Source organism: Megachile rotundata, chromosome 11, assembly GCF_050947335.1.
Source record: "Megachile rotundata isolate GNS110a chromosome 11, iyMegRotu1, whole genome shotgun sequence".
Classification (NCBI taxonomy): Eukaryota; Metazoa; Arthropoda; class Insecta; order Hymenoptera; family Megachilidae; genus Megachile; species Megachile rotundata.
Genome location: NC_134993.1, coordinates 10,600,869 through 10,621,833, shown reverse-complemented (window position 1 = coordinate 10,621,833; position 20,965 = coordinate 10,600,869). Strand labels below are relative to the sequence as shown.

General features: G+C 33.9%; 1 protein-coding gene across 9 annotated transcripts in view; it reads right to left on the bottom strand.

Moving 5' to 3' along the window:
• The window catches only part of nrm (neuromusculin), a 544,158-nt gene that overhangs the window by 97,745 nt on the left and 425,448 nt on the right, over positions 1-20,965 (bottom strand). For all 9 annotated transcript variants that reach the window (XM_076537545.1, XM_076537543.1, XM_076537548.1 and 6 more), the window contains exons 8-14: positions 20,838-20,949; positions 13,728-13,906; positions 8,876-9,220; positions 7,158-7,424; positions 4,074-4,430; positions 2,567-2,827; positions 1,643-1,900 (exon numbers count right to left, since the gene is read on the bottom strand). In XM_076537545.1, the coding sequence (XP_076393660.1) occupies positions 1,643-1,900; positions 2,567-2,827; positions 4,074-4,430; positions 7,158-7,424; positions 8,876-9,220; positions 13,728-13,906; positions 20,838-20,949 (1,779 nt within the window). The remainder of the gene's footprint in view (positions 1-1,642; positions 1,901-2,566; positions 2,828-4,073; positions 4,431-7,157; positions 7,425-8,875; positions 9,221-13,727; positions 13,907-20,837; positions 20,950-20,965) is intronic.

Genomic DNA, 20,965 nt, shown 5'->3' with positions numbered 1-20,965 from the left:
CAGTTGAATCAAATGGAAGTGGACGAAGGTTTCATAGAACCCGTTAAAAGATTATGTAAAAACAAATCCTACTTGTTACTTTGCAACTCGTACGGTCTGAGCATAGGTGTATTGAACGTGGTAGGAACGCTGTTGAATCAAATGTATCTCGCGCGTTTTGAGGTAAGCGGAAAACGTGGAAATTCATTTACAAACGATCGAAATTTCTAAATTTATTTAATATTAAACATTAGTGGGTGGTTCAACATTTTTTTTTGCTCTCTATAAATTTATGATGTAAACAGAATCCTCTCAGAATTTGATCTGAAAAATTTCAATTTGGGTCGCTCGAAGCAATTTTTGGTATATTGATTTTTATCGTATCGACTTTTAATTGTTACTTAAGCGATTATGTTTGGAGAAAATTACATGTTGGTATTAACAGCAATGTCAAAATCTAAAACTGTAAAGAAAGAATCTAATATTTACATTAAAATTCAAAATGTCTCTCTAAAAAGTCAATTCGCAAAATGTAATTTAGAAGACGGTAATAAAAATATATGATATTATTGAACATTTTTGGCGAGGGTTTTCAAAGCGTTTATACGCGTCCATCGAACTCGTTCAATTCGAAGCGAACAATAGGAGTAATCGAATTTAAAGTCGATTTTACTCAAAACAGCTTTAAATTACGTCGGAACATGTAAATGACTTTGTACCACGGAAAATACTCATTTAGATTTAACTTTAGTTTCACCGAAGCTCTGTTTGTCGCTAAACCCGTTTAAAATTCATGTCACCACGTATCTATAACTTTTCCATCGCCTCGTTTTATTTCGCATTAACGTGCAAACAAGCCGTATACGATTTTAACAACCTTGAAATATATTGACAAGTTCATTATTCCGAACAACTATCTAAAACGTAACCCTTCACAAAGGGGTAAAATTACGAACAAAACCCTTCAAAGAAAAGACACTCTAATATTTCTATAGACTCTGTTATAATTTTCAAATCCTTTACAGATAATAAGAATCATTTAAATTAACAAAAATTGTTCTCTAAGGAGATATTCTTAATATTAATTATTTTCTGTGCACATACGTTCTATACGTTGCGTTAGAAAATAAATAACTGCACTTTATTAGTGCATAAATGCGTCAAAATAAAAAATAAGGTCACAGAAAGAAGGTACCATGACACACAACTTCTTCCTCTACCATTTTGTATTTTTATTTAGAAAACAGCTGCAATTTGTCCTACTTTCAGATTCAGCGCGCGTGCATTAAACGGACGCCATTTTGTGACCAGTGGCGCCTCTGGCGCGAAATTTGAAACCCCTCTTGCGTATATTCGACACTGAGACTTTCTACGTTCATAGAAGATGTTATAACCGAATTTATTAGTACAACACAGTTTATTATAATGTTATAACAAGCTTCTTTTACGTTATAACAAGATTTAATGTCCTTTACGTTAAAACAAAGTTTGTCAATATGTCTCTTATGTAATAACAAAATTTGTCAATATTTCTCTCATAACAAAGTTTAGTATATTCTATGTTACTGCAAGGTTTAACAATATGTCTCCTATGTTAAAAGTTTTGTTTACCATGTTATAATACAGATTATGTTTATGTTATAACATATATGTTCATAAGTACCTGGTACATTGCCCTCGCAAGGATTCGATTGGCCGATGGAGTTGTTCGCGACGCAGACGTACGTCCGGAAATTGGTTACAGAAGTATCGATACGGATGTAGCTTTTTCCGTTTCGAGGTTCGGCAACTTGTTCCAAAGTGTCATTGTCACTCTTCAAAGACCAAACGAAATCGGTCTCCTTCGGGTTCGCTACCGCAGAGCACACCACGTAATCCACACCGTCTATTCGTTCCTTTTCCACGTGACACTCGGGCTTAACTGCGCAAACAAGAAAATGGCTCCCTTTTTGTGCAAGCACATAATTCGTGGCGTCACTTAACTCTAATATTATCAAGCACTATCCGACAGTGTTATTTTACTAGAAACTAGCTTAGACTGTCGAACCTATCAATTTCTGCAAACTGTAATAATTAGCTCGAACAAACTATGTGGCATAAAAATTTGGTGCATACAGACTTTTTGAAATTTATATTTTTGGACAAAGTTGAGATGAAATAACAAAATTTCTTTGTACAAAACAGTTATGAATTTGTGGCAACAGTGATGAGTTTAACCTAGATGGCGTTGTAGTCTGCAATATACGAAGTCAGCCATTTTAAGCATTCCAACAGAAATTAATAACAGAAAGGTGAATGATAAAATTGTACAAAGAACTGTCAAATAAAAATTGAGAATACTAAAAAAGATTGTATTTTAATAAAGAGTAAATAGTTTCAGTAAATATTCAGTGAATATAAAGTTATTACATAACTACATTAAAGCGAGCATTTTACTGGAAAGAGGAATATTCTGAAAAATTTTCGAACCGACCCTTCAACATCAATCACGTCTTAGTGGCATAAAAAGTCGCTCAGAAATCACGGGAACCTCGATATTTGTGCGTCGTTTGAAATAACATGAAAGCTCGCGGGTTTCTTTACTTACATTGAACATTCATGATCATGGAAATGTTTCGTCTTCCATGGCGATTCCATGCCTCGCAGTAGTACGTTCCGTTGCTGCGTTTCGGCACACGTATTTTCAGATCGAGGACACGACCTTCGATGATGGTATCCGTCGAACCCTCTCGAAACCAGCGAAATGTGGCTTCCGGATGCGCTTTCGCGTTGCAGGTCACCATTTCCGGTATCGTGTCCACGGTGACGTTTATCATGCTCTTCGAGATCGTCATGTTCTCTGGTGGGACTTTAGAGAAAAATATTATTAACTTCTATCTTTCAATGTTATAATATTAATTTCAATCTTTCAATATTATAATATTATTAACTTCGGTCTTTCAATATTGTAATATTATTAACTTCGGTCTTTTAATATTATAATATTAATTTCAATCTTTCAATATTATAATATTATTAACTTCGGTCTTTCAATATTATATTATTATTAACTTCAGTCTTTCAATATTATATTATTATTAACTTCAGTCTCTCAATATTATAATATTATTAACTTCGGTCTCTCAATATTATATTATTATTAACTTCAGTCTCTCAATATTATAATATTGATGACCTCAATCTTTCAATATTATAATAGTAACTTCAATCTTTCAATATTATAATATTATTAACTTCAGGACATTTCAGAAGGAACAGTAAATACTTTAAAAGCACGACAAATATTGGTAAAATAATAATTCAGAATTTCAAGTAAAAATTTTTATATAAAAACTTGTCGCATTATCAATGTGGAGCTAGTTTGAACGTTACCATAGGCCCCGCAAAAGGTATCAAAAATGCCTAATTGCGTTTATAACGATATAAAACGCGAAGATATACAAGGTTCAAAGTAACCGTTCAAAAATCCCGCCATCGACTTCGATACACTTTTCAACTCCGTCCGCGATTGCGCGCGCAGCTCTTTTGAGGTTATCTTCGCGTTCTTTCGCGGGGGCAGCACTGTTCGCAACGCGACGACCAATTCGTCTCTCGTGTTTATTTTTACTTTGCAAACTTCGCTTCCATCGATCCACGGACAAAAATCTAAAGAGTTCCGGAGACCTTGGTGGCCAATGGCGACTATCGGTTATATGGCCGCGGCTCCACACGCGTTGATAATCGGACACGCGTTTATATAAAAATTTTACTCGAAACGCCGCCATTACCGAAGCTATTCTCCTGAAACCCGAAGCAGTAATTGAATGATTGTATTCTGGTACATATCAATTGTGTATAAATGTTTGTTCATAGGAGGACCAAAGAGCGATATGTATTTATTAGAATAATTTTCCCGTTCGACGAACGTTGTAGGTACATTGTATTCTATGGATTAGTGTTCATCATCGTGTTGCATGAATTTATTATCAGCACGAATACAATACTGCAAAGCAAAGCTTTTGTGGCAGACCTTTAATCCCTTGCACCAAAAGCACAATCCGCGTGTCTCACAAAAAGAGAACATAACTCGTCACATAAAAATAGTAAAAACTTACATTCCACGTGGAAATGGGTGCTGCTCTTGACCCCAGGTCCTATTCCGTTACTGCTGCTCTCGCAAGTGAATTGCACGTTGTCTTCGACCCGGTCCAGTTGACCAGCTGGCCAAGCGGTCAGATTCCACACCAGGGTCGATTGGATGCTCTCGAAGTCGTTCGTTCGTGGATCGGGCGGATGAATTACGTTCGATAGATAATATCGATTCGTTTTCGAGAAATCCATGAGTACACCGCCCTTCAGCCAGGAAATATTGCAGATGGGCGCGCATTCGACCCAACACATGATGCTAACGTTCGGCGAATTGTACACGTAGCCGTGATAAGGCAGCAACTTCTTGATAAACGCAGGCGCAGCTATTGACAATCGAACAACCGGTTGAACCATCGTTGCGATGCCATTAGGGCATGGTTGCCCGTGGAGCAAGATAAGGGTGTCAGGTTCATTGAATTTATAACGCAGCGAAATTCTGATGAATTTTCTTGTTGGGTTCAATACCTCGTAGGGTAAAGTGTACCTTCATCGATCGATAAAATTTGATCGTGTCAAATACATCTTTGTGATCGACTATTTTGTGGTGTATCGTGATTATTGAACCATTGTGATAATTGTTATATGTATGTTCATATAACTGCATATGTGGATGTTCATACAACTAAGAGCATATGTGGACATTCATATAACTAAGAACATATGTGGATGTTCACATAATTAATTGCATAATGTAGATGTTCATGTATCTAGCTGCCTATACAGATATTCATATAACTAACTACATATGTAGGTGTACATATACCTAACAACATAATGTGGATGTCCATATAACTGACTGCATATGTGGATGTTCATATGAGTAGCTGCCTTATGTGGATATTCGTGTCCCTAACTTCACATGTGGATGCTGATGTGAGTATCTTCATATGTGGAAGTTCATGAACCTGACTCCATATGTGAATATTCAAATAACTGATTATGTATGTGGACATGCATGTCCCTAACTTCATATGTGGATGCTGATGTGAGCATCTTCATATGTGGAAGTTCATTAACCTAACTCCATATGTGAATATCAATATTACTGATTATGTATGTGGGTATTCATGTCCTTAACTTCATATGTGGATGCTTATGTGAATGTCTTCATATGTGGAAGTTCATGTACCTAACTCCACATGTGAATATCAATATTACTGATTACGTATGTGGGTATTCATGTCCTTAACTTCATATGTGGATGCTTATGTGAATGTCTTCATATGTGGAAGTTCATGTACCTAACTCCACATGTGAATATTCATACAACTGACTATCTATGAGGACGTTCATACAAATATCTTCATATGTTGAAGTCCATGTACCTAACTCCATATGTGAATATTCATACAACTGACTACATATGTGGATTTTCATGTCTCTAACTCCATATGTGGATATTCATGCCTCTAACTCCATATGTGAATATTCATTCAACTGACTACACATGTGGATATACATGTACCAACTGCATATGTGGACATTCATGTACCTAACTGCATATGTGCAAGTAACCCAGTTTCAATATTATTAAAACAAACGAAAGACACTGGAAAATAATAATAATTTTCGCGCTGATATAATTCATATGCAAGAAACGTTATTTGCATATTACAGAGCAGCGTTATAATATTATCAGTTTATTTCTTGAATGCGAGATACGAGTCCGATAAAGTTTCCGTTATATTGCGGAAATATTATACAAAATGGAAGGACGGATATATACGCGCTACACGTTCCTGCATATGTATGTGTACGAAATGGACGAATGAAAAAAGAGAAAAGCAGATTCGCAGAATTTTCAAGATACGGATCGTTGATTTAGATACAGCACAGAACAATGGTGCCGGGAACAACTGAACTTTTTTATGTTGCATAAAACCGTATTTTTGCTCGTTAAACAAATATAACAACCAATCGTTAGTTTAATCCGCACGTTGACATACATTTTAAAATTCGAAATACCATAAAAGAATTATTTTGAGCCATCGTGTTACGTTTTGTGTTACGCTGGAATATTTTAAGAATTACAATTTTTCTGCGAATTTTCAGAGGTATTTAAAACTAGCTTCAAAAGAATCTTAATTAGGTTCATTTCTGAAATTATACAAAGAATCTTCGTAGGAATTACTACTTAACTTGCAAAATGGTAGTTAAGGAATAAAATTATGTTTTTCAAAGCAACTAAAATTATTTAGACAGAACTAGTACAAGTTTGTAGGATAATTCAAATCTTTCAGAGGTCTCTCGAGATGTCGTTTTCATTTTAACTGCTTCTATCCTTCAACTTATTTCAAATGTGACAGATTTGTGCAATGGACAGAAAAAATGTTCAAATGCCAGGGATATTTGGATATGGATCACCAGTGGATTGTAATTAAAATTAAACTTGAAATTCAATCGCGGTAAAAATATGAGCCAGATTTGTCGCGTTTCAGTTATGTGCCTCAAGTGTGGACACGTTATTGCAAGGGGTTATGTATGTGGCCGCGTAGTGACGATCAGACGCGTGGAATCATTAGATCAAGCGAATATAAGTGGATCTAAGAAATTTGACTTCGGACCAGAGTTTATTTTGTACTTGATGACTCGAGAGTCTCTTCGAATTTTTACGTTTTACAAAAGCGGAGTGGGCTTTTGTGACATTGGAAAGTTTCTAATTTTCTATGGGTTTGGCTGAAATTCGGGTGGAAATGCGAGTGACGTATGAAGGTCTCCTAGTGACCTAAGCAAGTAAACAATACCTCGACACGAATAGAAAACTGCGAACAAATACTCTACTGAGGTTAAGTTCACAAGATGTGACTAACAATAAATACTAGAATTGGGTCTTGCTGCTACTTGTTCTTAAACATATGTTAACTTGACGTAAACTGCTTTTAAAAATGATTTTCAACTTGGTAAAGCTGTCAGTAAAATGCCAACTATCAAAAGAACGTGTTCCTCGAATAGTACCATTGATTTAGATCCATAATTACCAGAAAATGTCACGCGAACCAGATTTATTGGACAGGTAATCGAAAAGTTTTTCGAGCAACTTGACAACTCACCAGACACGTCGATAAACGTGGTGGCTGGGTCCCCGTCGCCGGCCTCGTTGTAAGCCAGACAAGTAAAGTTCGCTTCAGTTTCCAAATTAACGGACTCTATGGTAAGGGTAGCATCGTTTTCATCCGGAAGTCTGTGAAGGCCTCGGAACCATTTGTAACCAACTACCTTTGGTCGTCCTGGGTCCAGCACGAAGCACGTGATGGTCAATGGCCGCTTCTTTATTACCTGCGGGGGCTCGTACGAGATCGAAGCTTGGCCAGGTTTGTCTATTGTTCGAAACACAAGCAAATTCGGACATTGAAGTTCTACTTCCAGTTTTGCGCTCGTATTGCAGCGCTGTCCAATTTCGAAGTTAAAGTAACATTGATGATTTTATCGATTCTTCGGTTATTTCTGGTATATGTGATGTATGATGTATGATATGTGATACTTGATATGTAATATGATATATGATACGTGATACTTGATATGTAATATGATAAATGATATGTGATACTTGATATGTAATATGATATATGATATGTGATACTTGATATGTAATATGATATATGATATGTGATACTTGATATGTAATATGATATATGATACGTGATACTTGATATGTAATATGATATATGATACGTGATACTTGATATGTAATATGATATGTGATACGTGATACTTGATATGTAAGATGATATATGATACGTGATGCTTGATATGTAATATGATATATGATATGTGATACTTGATATGTAATATGATATATGATACTTGATATGCGATACATGATATCTGATACATGATATGTGATACATGATATATGATACATGATACGTGATACATGATATCTGATACATGACATCTGATACATGATATCTGATATATGATATCCGATACATGATATCTAATACATGATATCCGATACATGATATCTAATACATGATATGTGATACATGATATGTGATACATGATATGTGATACATGATATCTGATACATGATATCCGATACATGATATCTAATACATGATATCCGATACATGATATCTAATACATGATATGTGATACATGATATGTGATACATGATATGTGATATATGATATGTGATACATGATATGTGATACATGATATCTGACACATGATATGTAATACATGATATGTGATACATGATATGTGATACATGATATGTGATACGTGGTATGTGATACGTGGTATATTAAATGTGATATGTGATATATGTTATATAAAACTGCTTTTTTAGTTTCAAACAATTTAGTATTCACTATTCATCTTTAGACTAAATTATGTGGCAGAAAATATGAATTACATTAAAAAGCTTGGTTGAGGCGAATATTAGATATTCACAAATTCACAAACTCATAAATCTACCAACTTTTGGTCTCAGAAGTTTCAGATCTACAGAACTGTCTTTCTACACAAGTTCTTCATACCAAATTTTCATCGAATTCCAAACGCATAAAAATAATAAAACACGTTTAATTTAATATTCAGAGTGGTTTTACGTGAACATCACATCTTGGACCTCCCATGATTTTCCATAATAAATTCTTCATTACAAATGAAATTCGTAATAAGCCTGTATATCATAAATATTTGAACAACGAAATTAAAAAACCATTCAAAACAGTAGAAACTAGCGTGAATTCCAAAACAAGCGTCCTATACAAATGAAATCACAAACGCCATATGAAGAGACAGAAAATGAAAAGAAACTCACAATGGACTACGACAGGTGCACTCATTGAAAGTGGCCCCCAACCAGCATCGTTCCTGCCCTCGCAAGAGTAATTCCCATGAAAGGAACGACCCACCGCTTCCAGCAGCAGCTTGCTCGGATCGATATCGCAGAAAATTAAAGATTCCTCGGTGGTTGTGGTGGTCGCGGTGCTATTTCTCGTGCAATCCGGAAGTTCTTTCAGCAGGTCCCCGTCCAAGTACCATCGGACGGCGGTCAGGCTTGCTGGATTTCCAGAAACAACTTCGCAAGTCAGAGAAACGTTCAAGCGGTCCGCTTCGTTCACCGGTGTTTCCGGATCCATTACCACTACGACTACCGGTTTGTCTGTGTGCAAAAATGAACAATAGTTACACTGCGAAGTTGCGATAGATGATCGGTAAATGAGAGCTGGCTCCGACAGTTTGAGAAGTTCATTTCGAAGAAACGTGCGGTCTTCATGTAACTGTAATACGTATGTCTTTGCATGTATATGTGTTTATACACGTGCAGGTGTTTAGGGAATAAGAATGTAGATGTACAATTTTGAATTGTTATTGTATTGAGTGCAGTACGATGTTTCTTTAAGTTCGTAAGTGTAGAAGTCAACTGTTCGCGGTAACTGAGCGCGCGCAGTTACGAAAGGTGGTCGATTCATGTAACTTTAATCTAATTGCAAAGTGGTTTTTCAGAAGTGGAGCATGTAAGTATGTTTTGCACTGTGTCAGTGCATGTGATCACGCATAGAAATCAAGTGTTCGCAGTAACTGATCGCGCGCAGTTACAAGGAGTGGTCCAATAATGAAATTTTACTTTAATTCAAAATAGTATTACTGGAGCATGTGCTTATAGTGTTTTAGACTGCAACTGTAGCAACTACAATGGTTACACGATGTTTCTTCGTCACTATAACTAATTACTTATAGAAATCAACCGTTCACCTTAACTGATCACACGCAGATACGAAAGGTGACTACTGTGACTTTATTATAACACAAGGTGGTTGTTGATTAGTGAAGCATATAAATATGTAGCTTTGCACTGTGACTATATCGATCATAATCATTGCAAATTTCGTTGTTTGCGTAACTGATCACGTATAGAAATCAACCGTTCACCATAACTGATCGCGCGCAGTTACGAAAGGTGACTACTGTGACTTTATTGTAACACAAGGTAGTTGTTGATTAGTGGAGCATACAGATATGTAGCTGTGCACTGTGACTATATTCAACATAATCATTGCAGAAATGAACCGTTCACCGTAAGTGATCGCGCGCAGTTACGAAAGACATTACTGTATACTACTATAACAAACGCTAAGTTCAATAATATTTTGATTATTATATTATGTATTATTATTTTCTTTACAGTATTATTCATTCTATTATTCATACTAATATTTTATTTCTATTATTGTTCGTACTATTTGCTTTTACGTTGTATTTACATTATGCTACTATTTATACTTCCATTTATACTATGCACTATTTTATTGTATTTATACTACTACTTTAACTGTATATCTTTATACTTGTACTATTATCAACTCTATAGCCCACAATATTTGAAATTAGTAAAATTTTACCATTACAATTGAAAAAATGAAGGCACTGCATTGTAAAAAAATTAATAACTTATGATATTGTTATGATAAACGAGGATCGTCATCAGATACGAGTAGAAAGGATAACTCGAAAAACAGTTCCGTTCCGTTTCGCATTACGGCAATTTATCGCGTTTTATTCCGGTAAACGATATTTATGCGTCCATAAATTTTCGCGAGCACCGCTTTAAAACCAATGCCGGAACATACGTACCGCTTGCATTTCTTTTTTCTTCTTTTTCATTACCGAACGTAATCCATCCACCGTTCCCATCATAAACTTTTTAACTTCGTTATCGATCACCGAACGCGGGCTTAGCGTCAAGATTTTCGCCGGTCAACGACCGTCGAATTTTATTGATACACCGATTATCCGTAATTGGAGTTAGGTTCGGGTACCGTGTTGAAAATAACACTGTCGATTTTTATCGACACTCGAGCTTTTTAGGAGGAATTCTTTGAAATAGCGATGCTTTTTACGAGGATGGACTCGATCTTGTAACTATTTTTAGTTCTATGCGACAGTGACGTAATTATAGTGATTCAATTATTAATCGTGTCTATAGGTCAACTACGCTGCATTGGGCTGTGATTATTTGATTTGGGTGACTTGGAGATGGCATACAGTGTGTTGCTTTACTACTATACTACTATTTCACTATAATGTGCTAGTTTGTTATTTTAGCTGGGTAATTAATTATTATGCTACTATTTTACTATTTTACTATAACATTGTATAGTTATTTTACCACATGACTAAAAGATTGCACTGCTATACCATTTAGATTGTCACAGTTTGTTACAGATACAACTATACTTGCATAAATAGACTTATAGTTACAACTATACTCGTATTGCTCGCAATTAAAACAATAATTGTATAATTAGTTATAGTTACGACTTTACTTCAATAGTTGATTGCAATTCTAATACTATTTTGATGATTATAGTCACGACTATACTTTTATAGTTGATTATAGTGGCTAATTATATTAGTATAGTAGCGTATAATTAGTTATAGTTACAACTTTACTTCAATAGTTGATTGCAATTCTAATTCTACTTTTATGATTATAGTCACGACTATACTTTTATAGTTGATTATAATTGTTAAGTATATTAGTATAGTAGCGTATAATTAGTTATAGTTACAACTTTACTTCAATAGTTGATTGCAATTCTAATTCTACTTTTATGATTATAGTCACGACTATACTTTAATAGTTGATTATAGTTGCTAATATATTAGTATAGTAACTTATAGTCAGAATTATGATTGCATAATTGACACAGTCAGAACTATGCTCCTATAGTCGATTGTAGCCATAACTATGCTAGTATAGTAGATTATAGTTGCAAGTATACTTGCACAGTTGAGTACAGTCATAACTATGTTAGCATAGTTGCTTATAGTTATAATTGTACTTGTATATTTCGTCATAGACATGCTTGGATAGTTAACTATAGTCACAACTGTACTGTCATAGTTAATTATATTTGCAACTATATATGTATAGCTGCTTATAGTTAATACTATAGTTGCATAATTGGTCATAGTGAATAATATGCTTGTATAGTGACTTATGGTCAAAACTACTAGTATAAATGAATGTAGTTAAAACTATATTAGTATAATCGCTTATAGTTGCAACTATATTAATATAATTGTTTATAGTTGAAACTATATTAATATAATTGTTTACAGTTCCAACTACATTAATATAGTTTCTTTAGAGTGTATCTCAAGCTTGTATAATTACAGTTAAAGTCAAAACTATACTTCTGCTGTTCATTGAAGTCACTACTATACTTGTAAAGCTGATTATACTTGCAATTATATTTGTATAGTTATTTTTATAGTTAAACTCAAGCTTGTATAATTAGTCACAGTCAGAACTATGCTTCTACTATTCATTGTAGTCACAACTGTACTTGTAAAGCTGATTATACTTGCAATTATATTTGTATAGTTATTTTTATAGTTAAACTCAAGCTTGTATAATTATAGTCACAGTCAGAACTATATTTCTGCTATTTATTGAAGTCACTACCATACTTGTACTGCTGACTATAGTTGCAATTATATTTGTATAGTTTCTTTATAGTTAAACTCAAGCTTGTATAATTAGTCACAGTCAGAACTATGCTTCTGCTATTCATTGAAGTCACTATAATACTTGTACTGCTTATTATAGTTACAATTATATTTGTATAGTTTTTTATAGTCAAACTCAAACTTGTATAATTACAGTCACAGTCAAAACTATACTTCTGCTGTTCACCGAAGTCACTACTATACTTGTAAAGCTGATTATACTTGCAATTATATTTGTATAGTTCTTTTATAGTTAAACTCAAGCTTGTATAATTACAGTCACAGTCAAAACTATACTTCTGCTGTTTATTGATGTCAGTACTATACTTGTACTGCTCATTATAGTTGCAATTATATTTGTATAGTTTCTTTATAGTTAAACTCAAGCTTGAATAATTAATCACAGTCAAAACTATGCTTCTACTATTCATTGAAGTCACTACTATACTTGTACTGCTGATTATAGTTATAATTATATTTGTATAGTTTCTTTATAGTTAAACTCAAGCTTGAATAATTAATCACAGTCGAAACTATGCTTCTGCTATTCATTGAAGTCACTACTATACTTGTACTGCTGATTATAGTTACAATTATATTTGTATAGTTTTTTTATAGTTTAGCTCAAGCTTGAATAATTAGTCACAGTTAAAACTATGCTTCTACTATTCATTGCAGTCATAACTATACTTGTAAAGCTGATTATAGTTGCAACTATATTTGTATAATTTCTTTATAGTCAAACTCAAGCTTGTATAATTAGTCACAGTTAAAACTATGCTTCTACTATTCATTGCAGTCACAACTATACTTGTATAGCTCATTATAGTTGCAACTATATTTGTATAGTTACTTTATAATTAAACTCATACTTGTATAAGTAACCACAGTGAAAACTATGCTTCCACTATTCATTATACTAACAAGTATACTTTTATAGTTGATTATAGTTAAAACCATACTTCTATAGTTGTTTATGGTCGCAACCATACTTCTATAATCGTATACACTCACAACTATACTTGCACATACTAACTGCCCAGTACATAAATCACATATCTAACTGATCATCCGTACGATCAAGTTAAAGATTTCGGTAAATGAAGAAAACAAAGGTACTGAACGATGTGAGTGAACGGCGTTGAAACACTTACAGAATACGGAGACTTGAACGGTGTCCTCCGAAACGGATGAACCAACATTATTGTATAGAGTGCACCTGTAAGAGCCCATGTCACTAGGTGTCGCATTTTTCACGGTAAGGGCTGTTTGTTCTGTGATTCCACCTTCGTAGTGGTCGTCGGTTAAAACTAACTCTTCGTCGTCCCGGTACCTGGGAAAACAAATAAAAAGACACGCTATATGTATTGACGCAAACATGCCATGGGAAAATCAATTTTTTTACTTTATAATATACTATATGTTATGTCAATTTAATAAAGGTTGAAGTATTCAATTATTTTTAGAATTTTCAATTTTTCTTTTGTGTAAAAAATCATTATTTTTATCTCAAAATCTTCAAATCCTTGAATCCGTAAATTCCCAAATTTTGAAATTACAAAACTGCCCCATCTCCAATTCCCTAAATCCCCAAATTTCCGCATCCTCACCTCCCCGAATTCGCAGCTTCCCAAATCCCCAAAGTGCCATCCATATAAATCCAGAAAGCTTCGCCCCTCATGTGTCAAGCATGTACACATTTTTTTCCCCGGCCTATCAATTTTTTCATAGAACTACAACCTCGTGAAACCAGTATCGAACCCTTTCGCGCGGAACCTGCTTCTCTGTGTATATACACATACGTCACCAGGAAATATGGTTTTTAGGGTGTTCCACAGGAAAAACATAATAAATCATCGAAGTAGATTCCAGCTTTTTTTTATTTTAAGTGCCGCTGTCGGCCAACGTATATAGATACTTTGGAAACCGCCGTGTGCGGACTTTGTATATAATACATGAGTGCTGATGCCATGATTCGATGGCACTGAAGAATATGGCAGATATTTTGTGAACAAACGAAAATGAAGAGACCGTATAAATATGACAGGAGAGCGTAGAGTTGCGGTACTACGACACTCTGATGTTTGGAACACGTTTATATTGGTCGTGCAGGGCGGGAAATTCAAATTCAAGTAAATTTTAAGGGGGCAATACCTTTAGACAGATGAAAATAAGCTGATATTTGTGAATTTTTTTTGTATAGAACACCTTTGTTTTGCATTTTCGAAATTTTAGGTATAATTTATTATAACTATTGTCTATTACAGAATATTTTCTGTTTTGCAAAATATTTCAAAATGCCGGAATTATGACAATCCTTTCTGGAAGTGTTTTGCCGCGTCTCGTGAATCGGCGTGGGTTCTAGCGGAAGACATATTGGTCCGAAGCAAGTTTGCAGACAATGTTTCGAAAACTGACATTCACAGTTAGTAGATGAACCTCAGAAATATGCAAAATATGTAAAATTGAAGAAATGGCGCGCTTTTAAAGAAAAACTTTGAATTTTATTGAAAATTTTTGCAATGTTTTGCAATAAAAAGGACTTTAATGTTCAATTCATTTCATACATTTAGGTTCATATGTTGGATAGTATTGTCATGGATATGTGCAAAAAGTTTGAGCGCGATTGATAAACTAGTTTTTGAGTTATCAGCCACGGCAATTTTAAGAACGTAGTTTTGAGAAAACGCGTTTAAAGTTTCAGTCCTCCGCACTGAACGCGTGTATACCCGCGGTGCTAATCGGCCATAACTTCGAAAGGCCTTCGTATTTCACTTGAAAATTTTGAGACAATATTTTTAAGATGTTACACTAACATTTTATAGAAAAAAAATTTTGTAATTTTTTAAGATTCTAAAGGTATTGCCGCCCTTATGTTACTGAATGTTAAACCGATCTTTGTTTTACGGCGTCCGCCATAGTTGCTCGCTGTGCGCATGCGCGTTTCTATACTGCGTCGAAGTGGTGCGCATGCGCGTTTCGTATACTGCGTCGAAGTAGTGCGCACACTTGATTCATTTGACTGGGACATTTGGCGCGATATTCAAATTCTGATAATAAAATTAAAGCTTGAATATAAGCAAAAATGAAAAATTTGAACGGAGTATTTATTACTAGACAATATACACTCCTGTCTAGGATTCTTTATTATAATTTTTGTTTAAATTTATATTACAAAACAAATCATTATGTGCCTATGTTTATTAAATTATTTTGAGAATTTTTTAATTTTCTTATCTTAAATATTTACTCAAATCATATCACAGATCTCGCAAATTTTTTATTGCTACAGTAGGATACTGGCAATATAACGAGAGCCTACTGTACTTCACTGTATTTGTAACTATTCAATCTTAATAATTCTCCTAAATATTACAAACAATATATTAATAACAATTACCAAAAAAATAATAATTTTTAACAGTTTCATCTCAGATATTTTATAAAATATTATATTTTTTTTTTATAAATAAAGCCACATAGAAATAAAAGATTTTTTCAACGCAATTACGAATGATATCCCAATTATAATAGTTTCCAAGTAAAATAATAACGGGGAAATATTTTGTTACCAATCTGTAGGCTATCTTAACGAGAATTCGCACGACATCGCAGCATTAATTAGTATAATAACTCGAAAGATCGATAACCACAAAAATTTGCAATTCAACCAGCGTTTCATTTGAAATTCGTTAATTAAGTCACGTACGGAAATTAATCAGCGTCCGTCGCTAGTGAAAAGCTGAAAAATACTCGAGGTATATCGGCGCTCCTAAAAAATTATGCGTATTTCGTTATTTTATGTGCGAACTTTTCGGGATTTCAATATTGGTCTACGAATAATAAACAGTTTCCCGATTACATGATTTCACGGATCGTATAACATTTTCATTGTAAACAGCGCGGATTTACGAACTAAATAATAATTTCGCTTCAAGTATTTAAACAACGTGCTTTTAATCCCCTATTTCGTTCGATTTTTTTGGACGTTCGCAATATTTAACGGTGTTTACGAAGCGAGCGTATGAAAAGGAAAATCAAATATTTCGCGAGGGAAATCTGGGACAATATCGAAATAGACGAGAAATATTACGGGAATTTCTATATGATAATATTAATTTCAAAATCAGGTTTAAAATTTTAAGTTTCGTATCGAGCGAGATACAGATTAAATTTGGGGGTTGGTATTCGGAGTTATGAATAAAATTTGTATATAGGATTATGTAAATAAAATTTACAAATAAAATTTATAAATGAAAGTATGCAAATATATCTTATAAAATTTGCACGTAAAAAGTGAACTTTTATACAAATCAGATTTATGTATAAGTATATGCATTTGAAAATAAAATTGTGCAAGTACTATTTACAAGTGAAATTATGACTAACAGAATTTATGAATATAATTTACAAGCAAGTTTAATGAAATTTGGAGATAAAGTTTATGAGTGAAGTTGACAAAATTTATGAATAAAATTTACAAATAAAATTTATGAAATTTACAAATGAAAGAAGAACTTTTATATAAATTATAGTTTTATGTACAAGTGTACAAACTTATAAATAAAATTAACAAAATTTGCAAATAAAGTATTGTAAATATATAGTTCTATGAATAAATTACATGAATATAAACAATAATGTGACTTTGTCTAAATAACAACATATTTGATAAACTAATTGTTTTGATACTAACAATTTTGCTAATAGATTAGATATTTAGTTGATTTTGGTTCGAGCAAGAATTGATGTAATAAATAAATTGTTTATATATGCGTTATTTAATTTCAAATATAGATATTTGTTTTAATAGGTTAATCACTATGTGTTGCATACTTCTCTTAATTTTCTTAATTTTTGTATTTTATTCAGTTTCTATTCTTCGTTATTAAACATGGTTGACTTTATTATACAGTGTTCTATGAAACTGTACGTTTGAATTTGCCGCGCTTTCTAAACAATATGGCGGCGGAACTCAGCGTTCAAGATAGACCGTATCTTAAATACTAACATTAAAAATGTTCTATATATGAAGATAAACAACGTCCTACATATTGAAATGAACTATATATATTAGTGACGCATCTTATGACGCAAATCAAAATTACCCTGATTAAGTCTTCGTGACACACTCTATGACGCAAAGAAAAATTAGCATGATAGAGAATTTATGACGCACTCTCAAATTAACGAGATCGAGTCTTTATGACGCACCGTATGACGCAAACCAAAATTAGCACGATTGAATCTTTATGACGCACTTCATGACGCAAATCAAAATTACCCGGATTAAGTCTTCGTGACGCACTCTATGACGCAAAGAAAAATTAGTATGATAGAGATTTATGACGCACTCTCAAATTAACGGGATCGAGTCTTTATGACGCACCTTATGACGCAAATCAAAATTACCCTGATTAAGTCTTCGTGACGCACTCTATGACGCAAAGAAAAATTAGTATGATAGAGAATTTATGACGCACTCTCAAATTAACGGGATCGAGTCTTCATGACACACCTTATGACGTAAATCAAAATTACCCTGATTAAGTCTTCGTGACGCACTCTATGACGCAAAGAACAATTAGTATGATAGAGAATTTAAGACGCACTCTCAAATTAACACGATCCAGTCTTCATGACGCACTTCATGACGCAAACCAAAATCAGCACGACCGAGTCATGATGACGCACCCTATGACGCAAACCAAAATTAGCACGAATAAGTCTTCGTGACGCGCTCTATGACGCAAAGAAAAATTAGGAAGATCGAGTCACCATGACGCACCTTTTGACGCACTCTCAAATTAACACGATCGAGTCTTCATGACGCACTTCATGACGCAAACGAAAATTAGCACGATCGAATCTTTGTGACGCACTTCATGACGCAAACCAAAATTATCACGATCGAGTCTTCATGACGCAAACCAAAATTAGCCTTATCGAGTCTTCATGACGCACCGTATGACGCAAACCAAAATTAGCACGAGTCCGGAATTTAATACCCATTACAATTTACACGATCAAGGATAAATTGAAAGTACACCTAACATTTCAACTTTCTTCACCCGTTTTAACATTGCAGTAATGATCACCGACAACCCATGACTTGACCCAGGTGTTTGGACTACGGCCCCAGTCAGAATAGAAAAATACCCACACGTATTTTCGGCGGTATCGGTCACAATTGAGTCAAAGAACAAGTCGGCAAACGTTTCGAGTGGTCGAACGTCAGAACGTCACATTGGACTGTTTAATGTGGCGTCCCTTAAACCTGGCTCGGCCTACGCGCCAGGAACAGGGTTGTCTACAGTACATACCGTAGTCGAGCCAGGAATTGGCGCGTGGGAGGCTGACCCAGGTGTTTGGAAGGACTACGGCCCCAATTGGTCAGAAGAGAAAAATGGACGCCTAGACTCATACGTATTTTCGGCGGTAGTGTTGGCTCTCGCGGTCGCCAATTAGGCGAAAAATGACAGGCAAATCGAGAGATAGTGCGAATAGCAGTTGTTGTCACTCTTATTTGCCCATATGTCGAAAGTGCCATGGCGGGTTAGTTCTTTTGGGTCACGCGCCAAATCCTGGGTTGGCTACCGTACACGAAACTCCGACGAAGCTTAAAACCTTTCTAAAATGAACACCCTATAGAGCCCCCATAACGTCGCATTAACTTGATAAAGAATTTGTATCGTCATAGGCTAAGTTCAATCCAATCTTCACAGCAGGATTAACCATCAGCTGCTTTCGTCCTCTTTTATAACATAGTTAGCCGTGGTTGGGCCAGCTGCTATAAACTTGGAAGCCAGTATGCCTTCAATAAACTCTACGAGCAGTTTTACAGAAAAGTAAAGAGGTTTTAGAGCATGGTTTTATGGCTTGATTAGGGTAATGCGTTTAACTATCGCTGAACGAGTTTCGCGAAACGTTCTATGAATAATCAATGTAGCAGATTTTTAAAAAAAGCCAGAAAAGGGAATTATATAGCGTTCGAGGGGAAGTTAGTTTTTTATCTAGTTAGGTTAATGTTGAGTTAGGTATTTATTCAGGGACTTTTTATTGGCAGATAGTGGTAGTGGAGTGTTTTACAGAGAGAGCTTTCGAATGCGAAGTGTAATCGGATTGAAATTATTGATTAAGTGTAATAGTTTGTTGGGGGGATTTATGGAATTTGTTAGCTGTTAGCTTTGGGAGTTTAGGTAAGTTGGGGATTTGGGGATTTCAGAAGTTGGGAAGATGGAAGGTTAATGTGGAGGTTACTCGTTCCTGGTGTTTTGAATTAGATAATTTGGTAATTTGAAAATTGGAAAATTGGAAAATGGGAAAATTGAAAACTTGAAAATTTGAAAAATTAAAAAATTGAAAACTTGAAAACTTGAAAACTTGAAAATTTGAAAAACTTAAAAACTTAAAAACTTGAAAACTTGAAAATTTGAAAAAATAAAAAATTGAAAAATTGGAAAAATGAAAAATTGAAAACTTAAAAACTTAACAACTTAAAAACTTAAAAACTTAAAAACTTAAAAACTTAAAAACTTAAAAACTTAAAAACTTGTAAACTTGAAAACCTGAAAAATTAGAAAATTAATTAATTTTGAATCTTGAAAATTTAAGAATTTGAAAATTTGAAAAAATTAAGAACCTTAGTAACACAAAAGTAAAAAGTAGTAAAATTTGTTAATTTCGTTTATGATGTACCTAGTTTCAATCTCGAGTACGGTAATTTACCACGAACGCAACGCATTTTATTCCGAATAAAATTTATTCGTGTATGCCGTTTGATTGTTTCCGTATCGATAAATTCAGTACTTTTTAATATGTCACGTTTTCATGAACGACACAAATTATACAGATGAAATTCATTTATGGAAGGTGATTTATATCGTACTGAATTTTATTGGAATTTATACGTTTACCTTAACGGTTTTTTAAAATGTTTATCTCGAAAATGAAAATCGCGAGTGGAAAGATTTATGGTTATGAAAAATGTATCGTAATATCATCTATTTTTGTGATAATGATTGTGACGATTGTTTGAAATGTGATTCTAAATATAAAAATGTGTATTTAACTTACTAAAAAAATGTAGATCTAAAAACAGTATTAAATAATAAAAAGCAAAATGTTGACAAATATTTTGTTAAAAATATTATATATTTCTGAAAATATTATTTAATATTTGAATATTATTATAAAATTGTTATAATATTTAAGATAATGAATTTAGGTAAAATTGTTTATTTATAAATTGAAAATGAACTCACCATATTACTTTTGTCAAGCTTGCTGGGTTTGCCTCGTAATCACAAAATATTATAAAATCTTCGGTTTCGTTGACAGTAACATTTTCCGGTTGCATCGTTACTATAGGCGGATCTGCAACAAAAAAAAT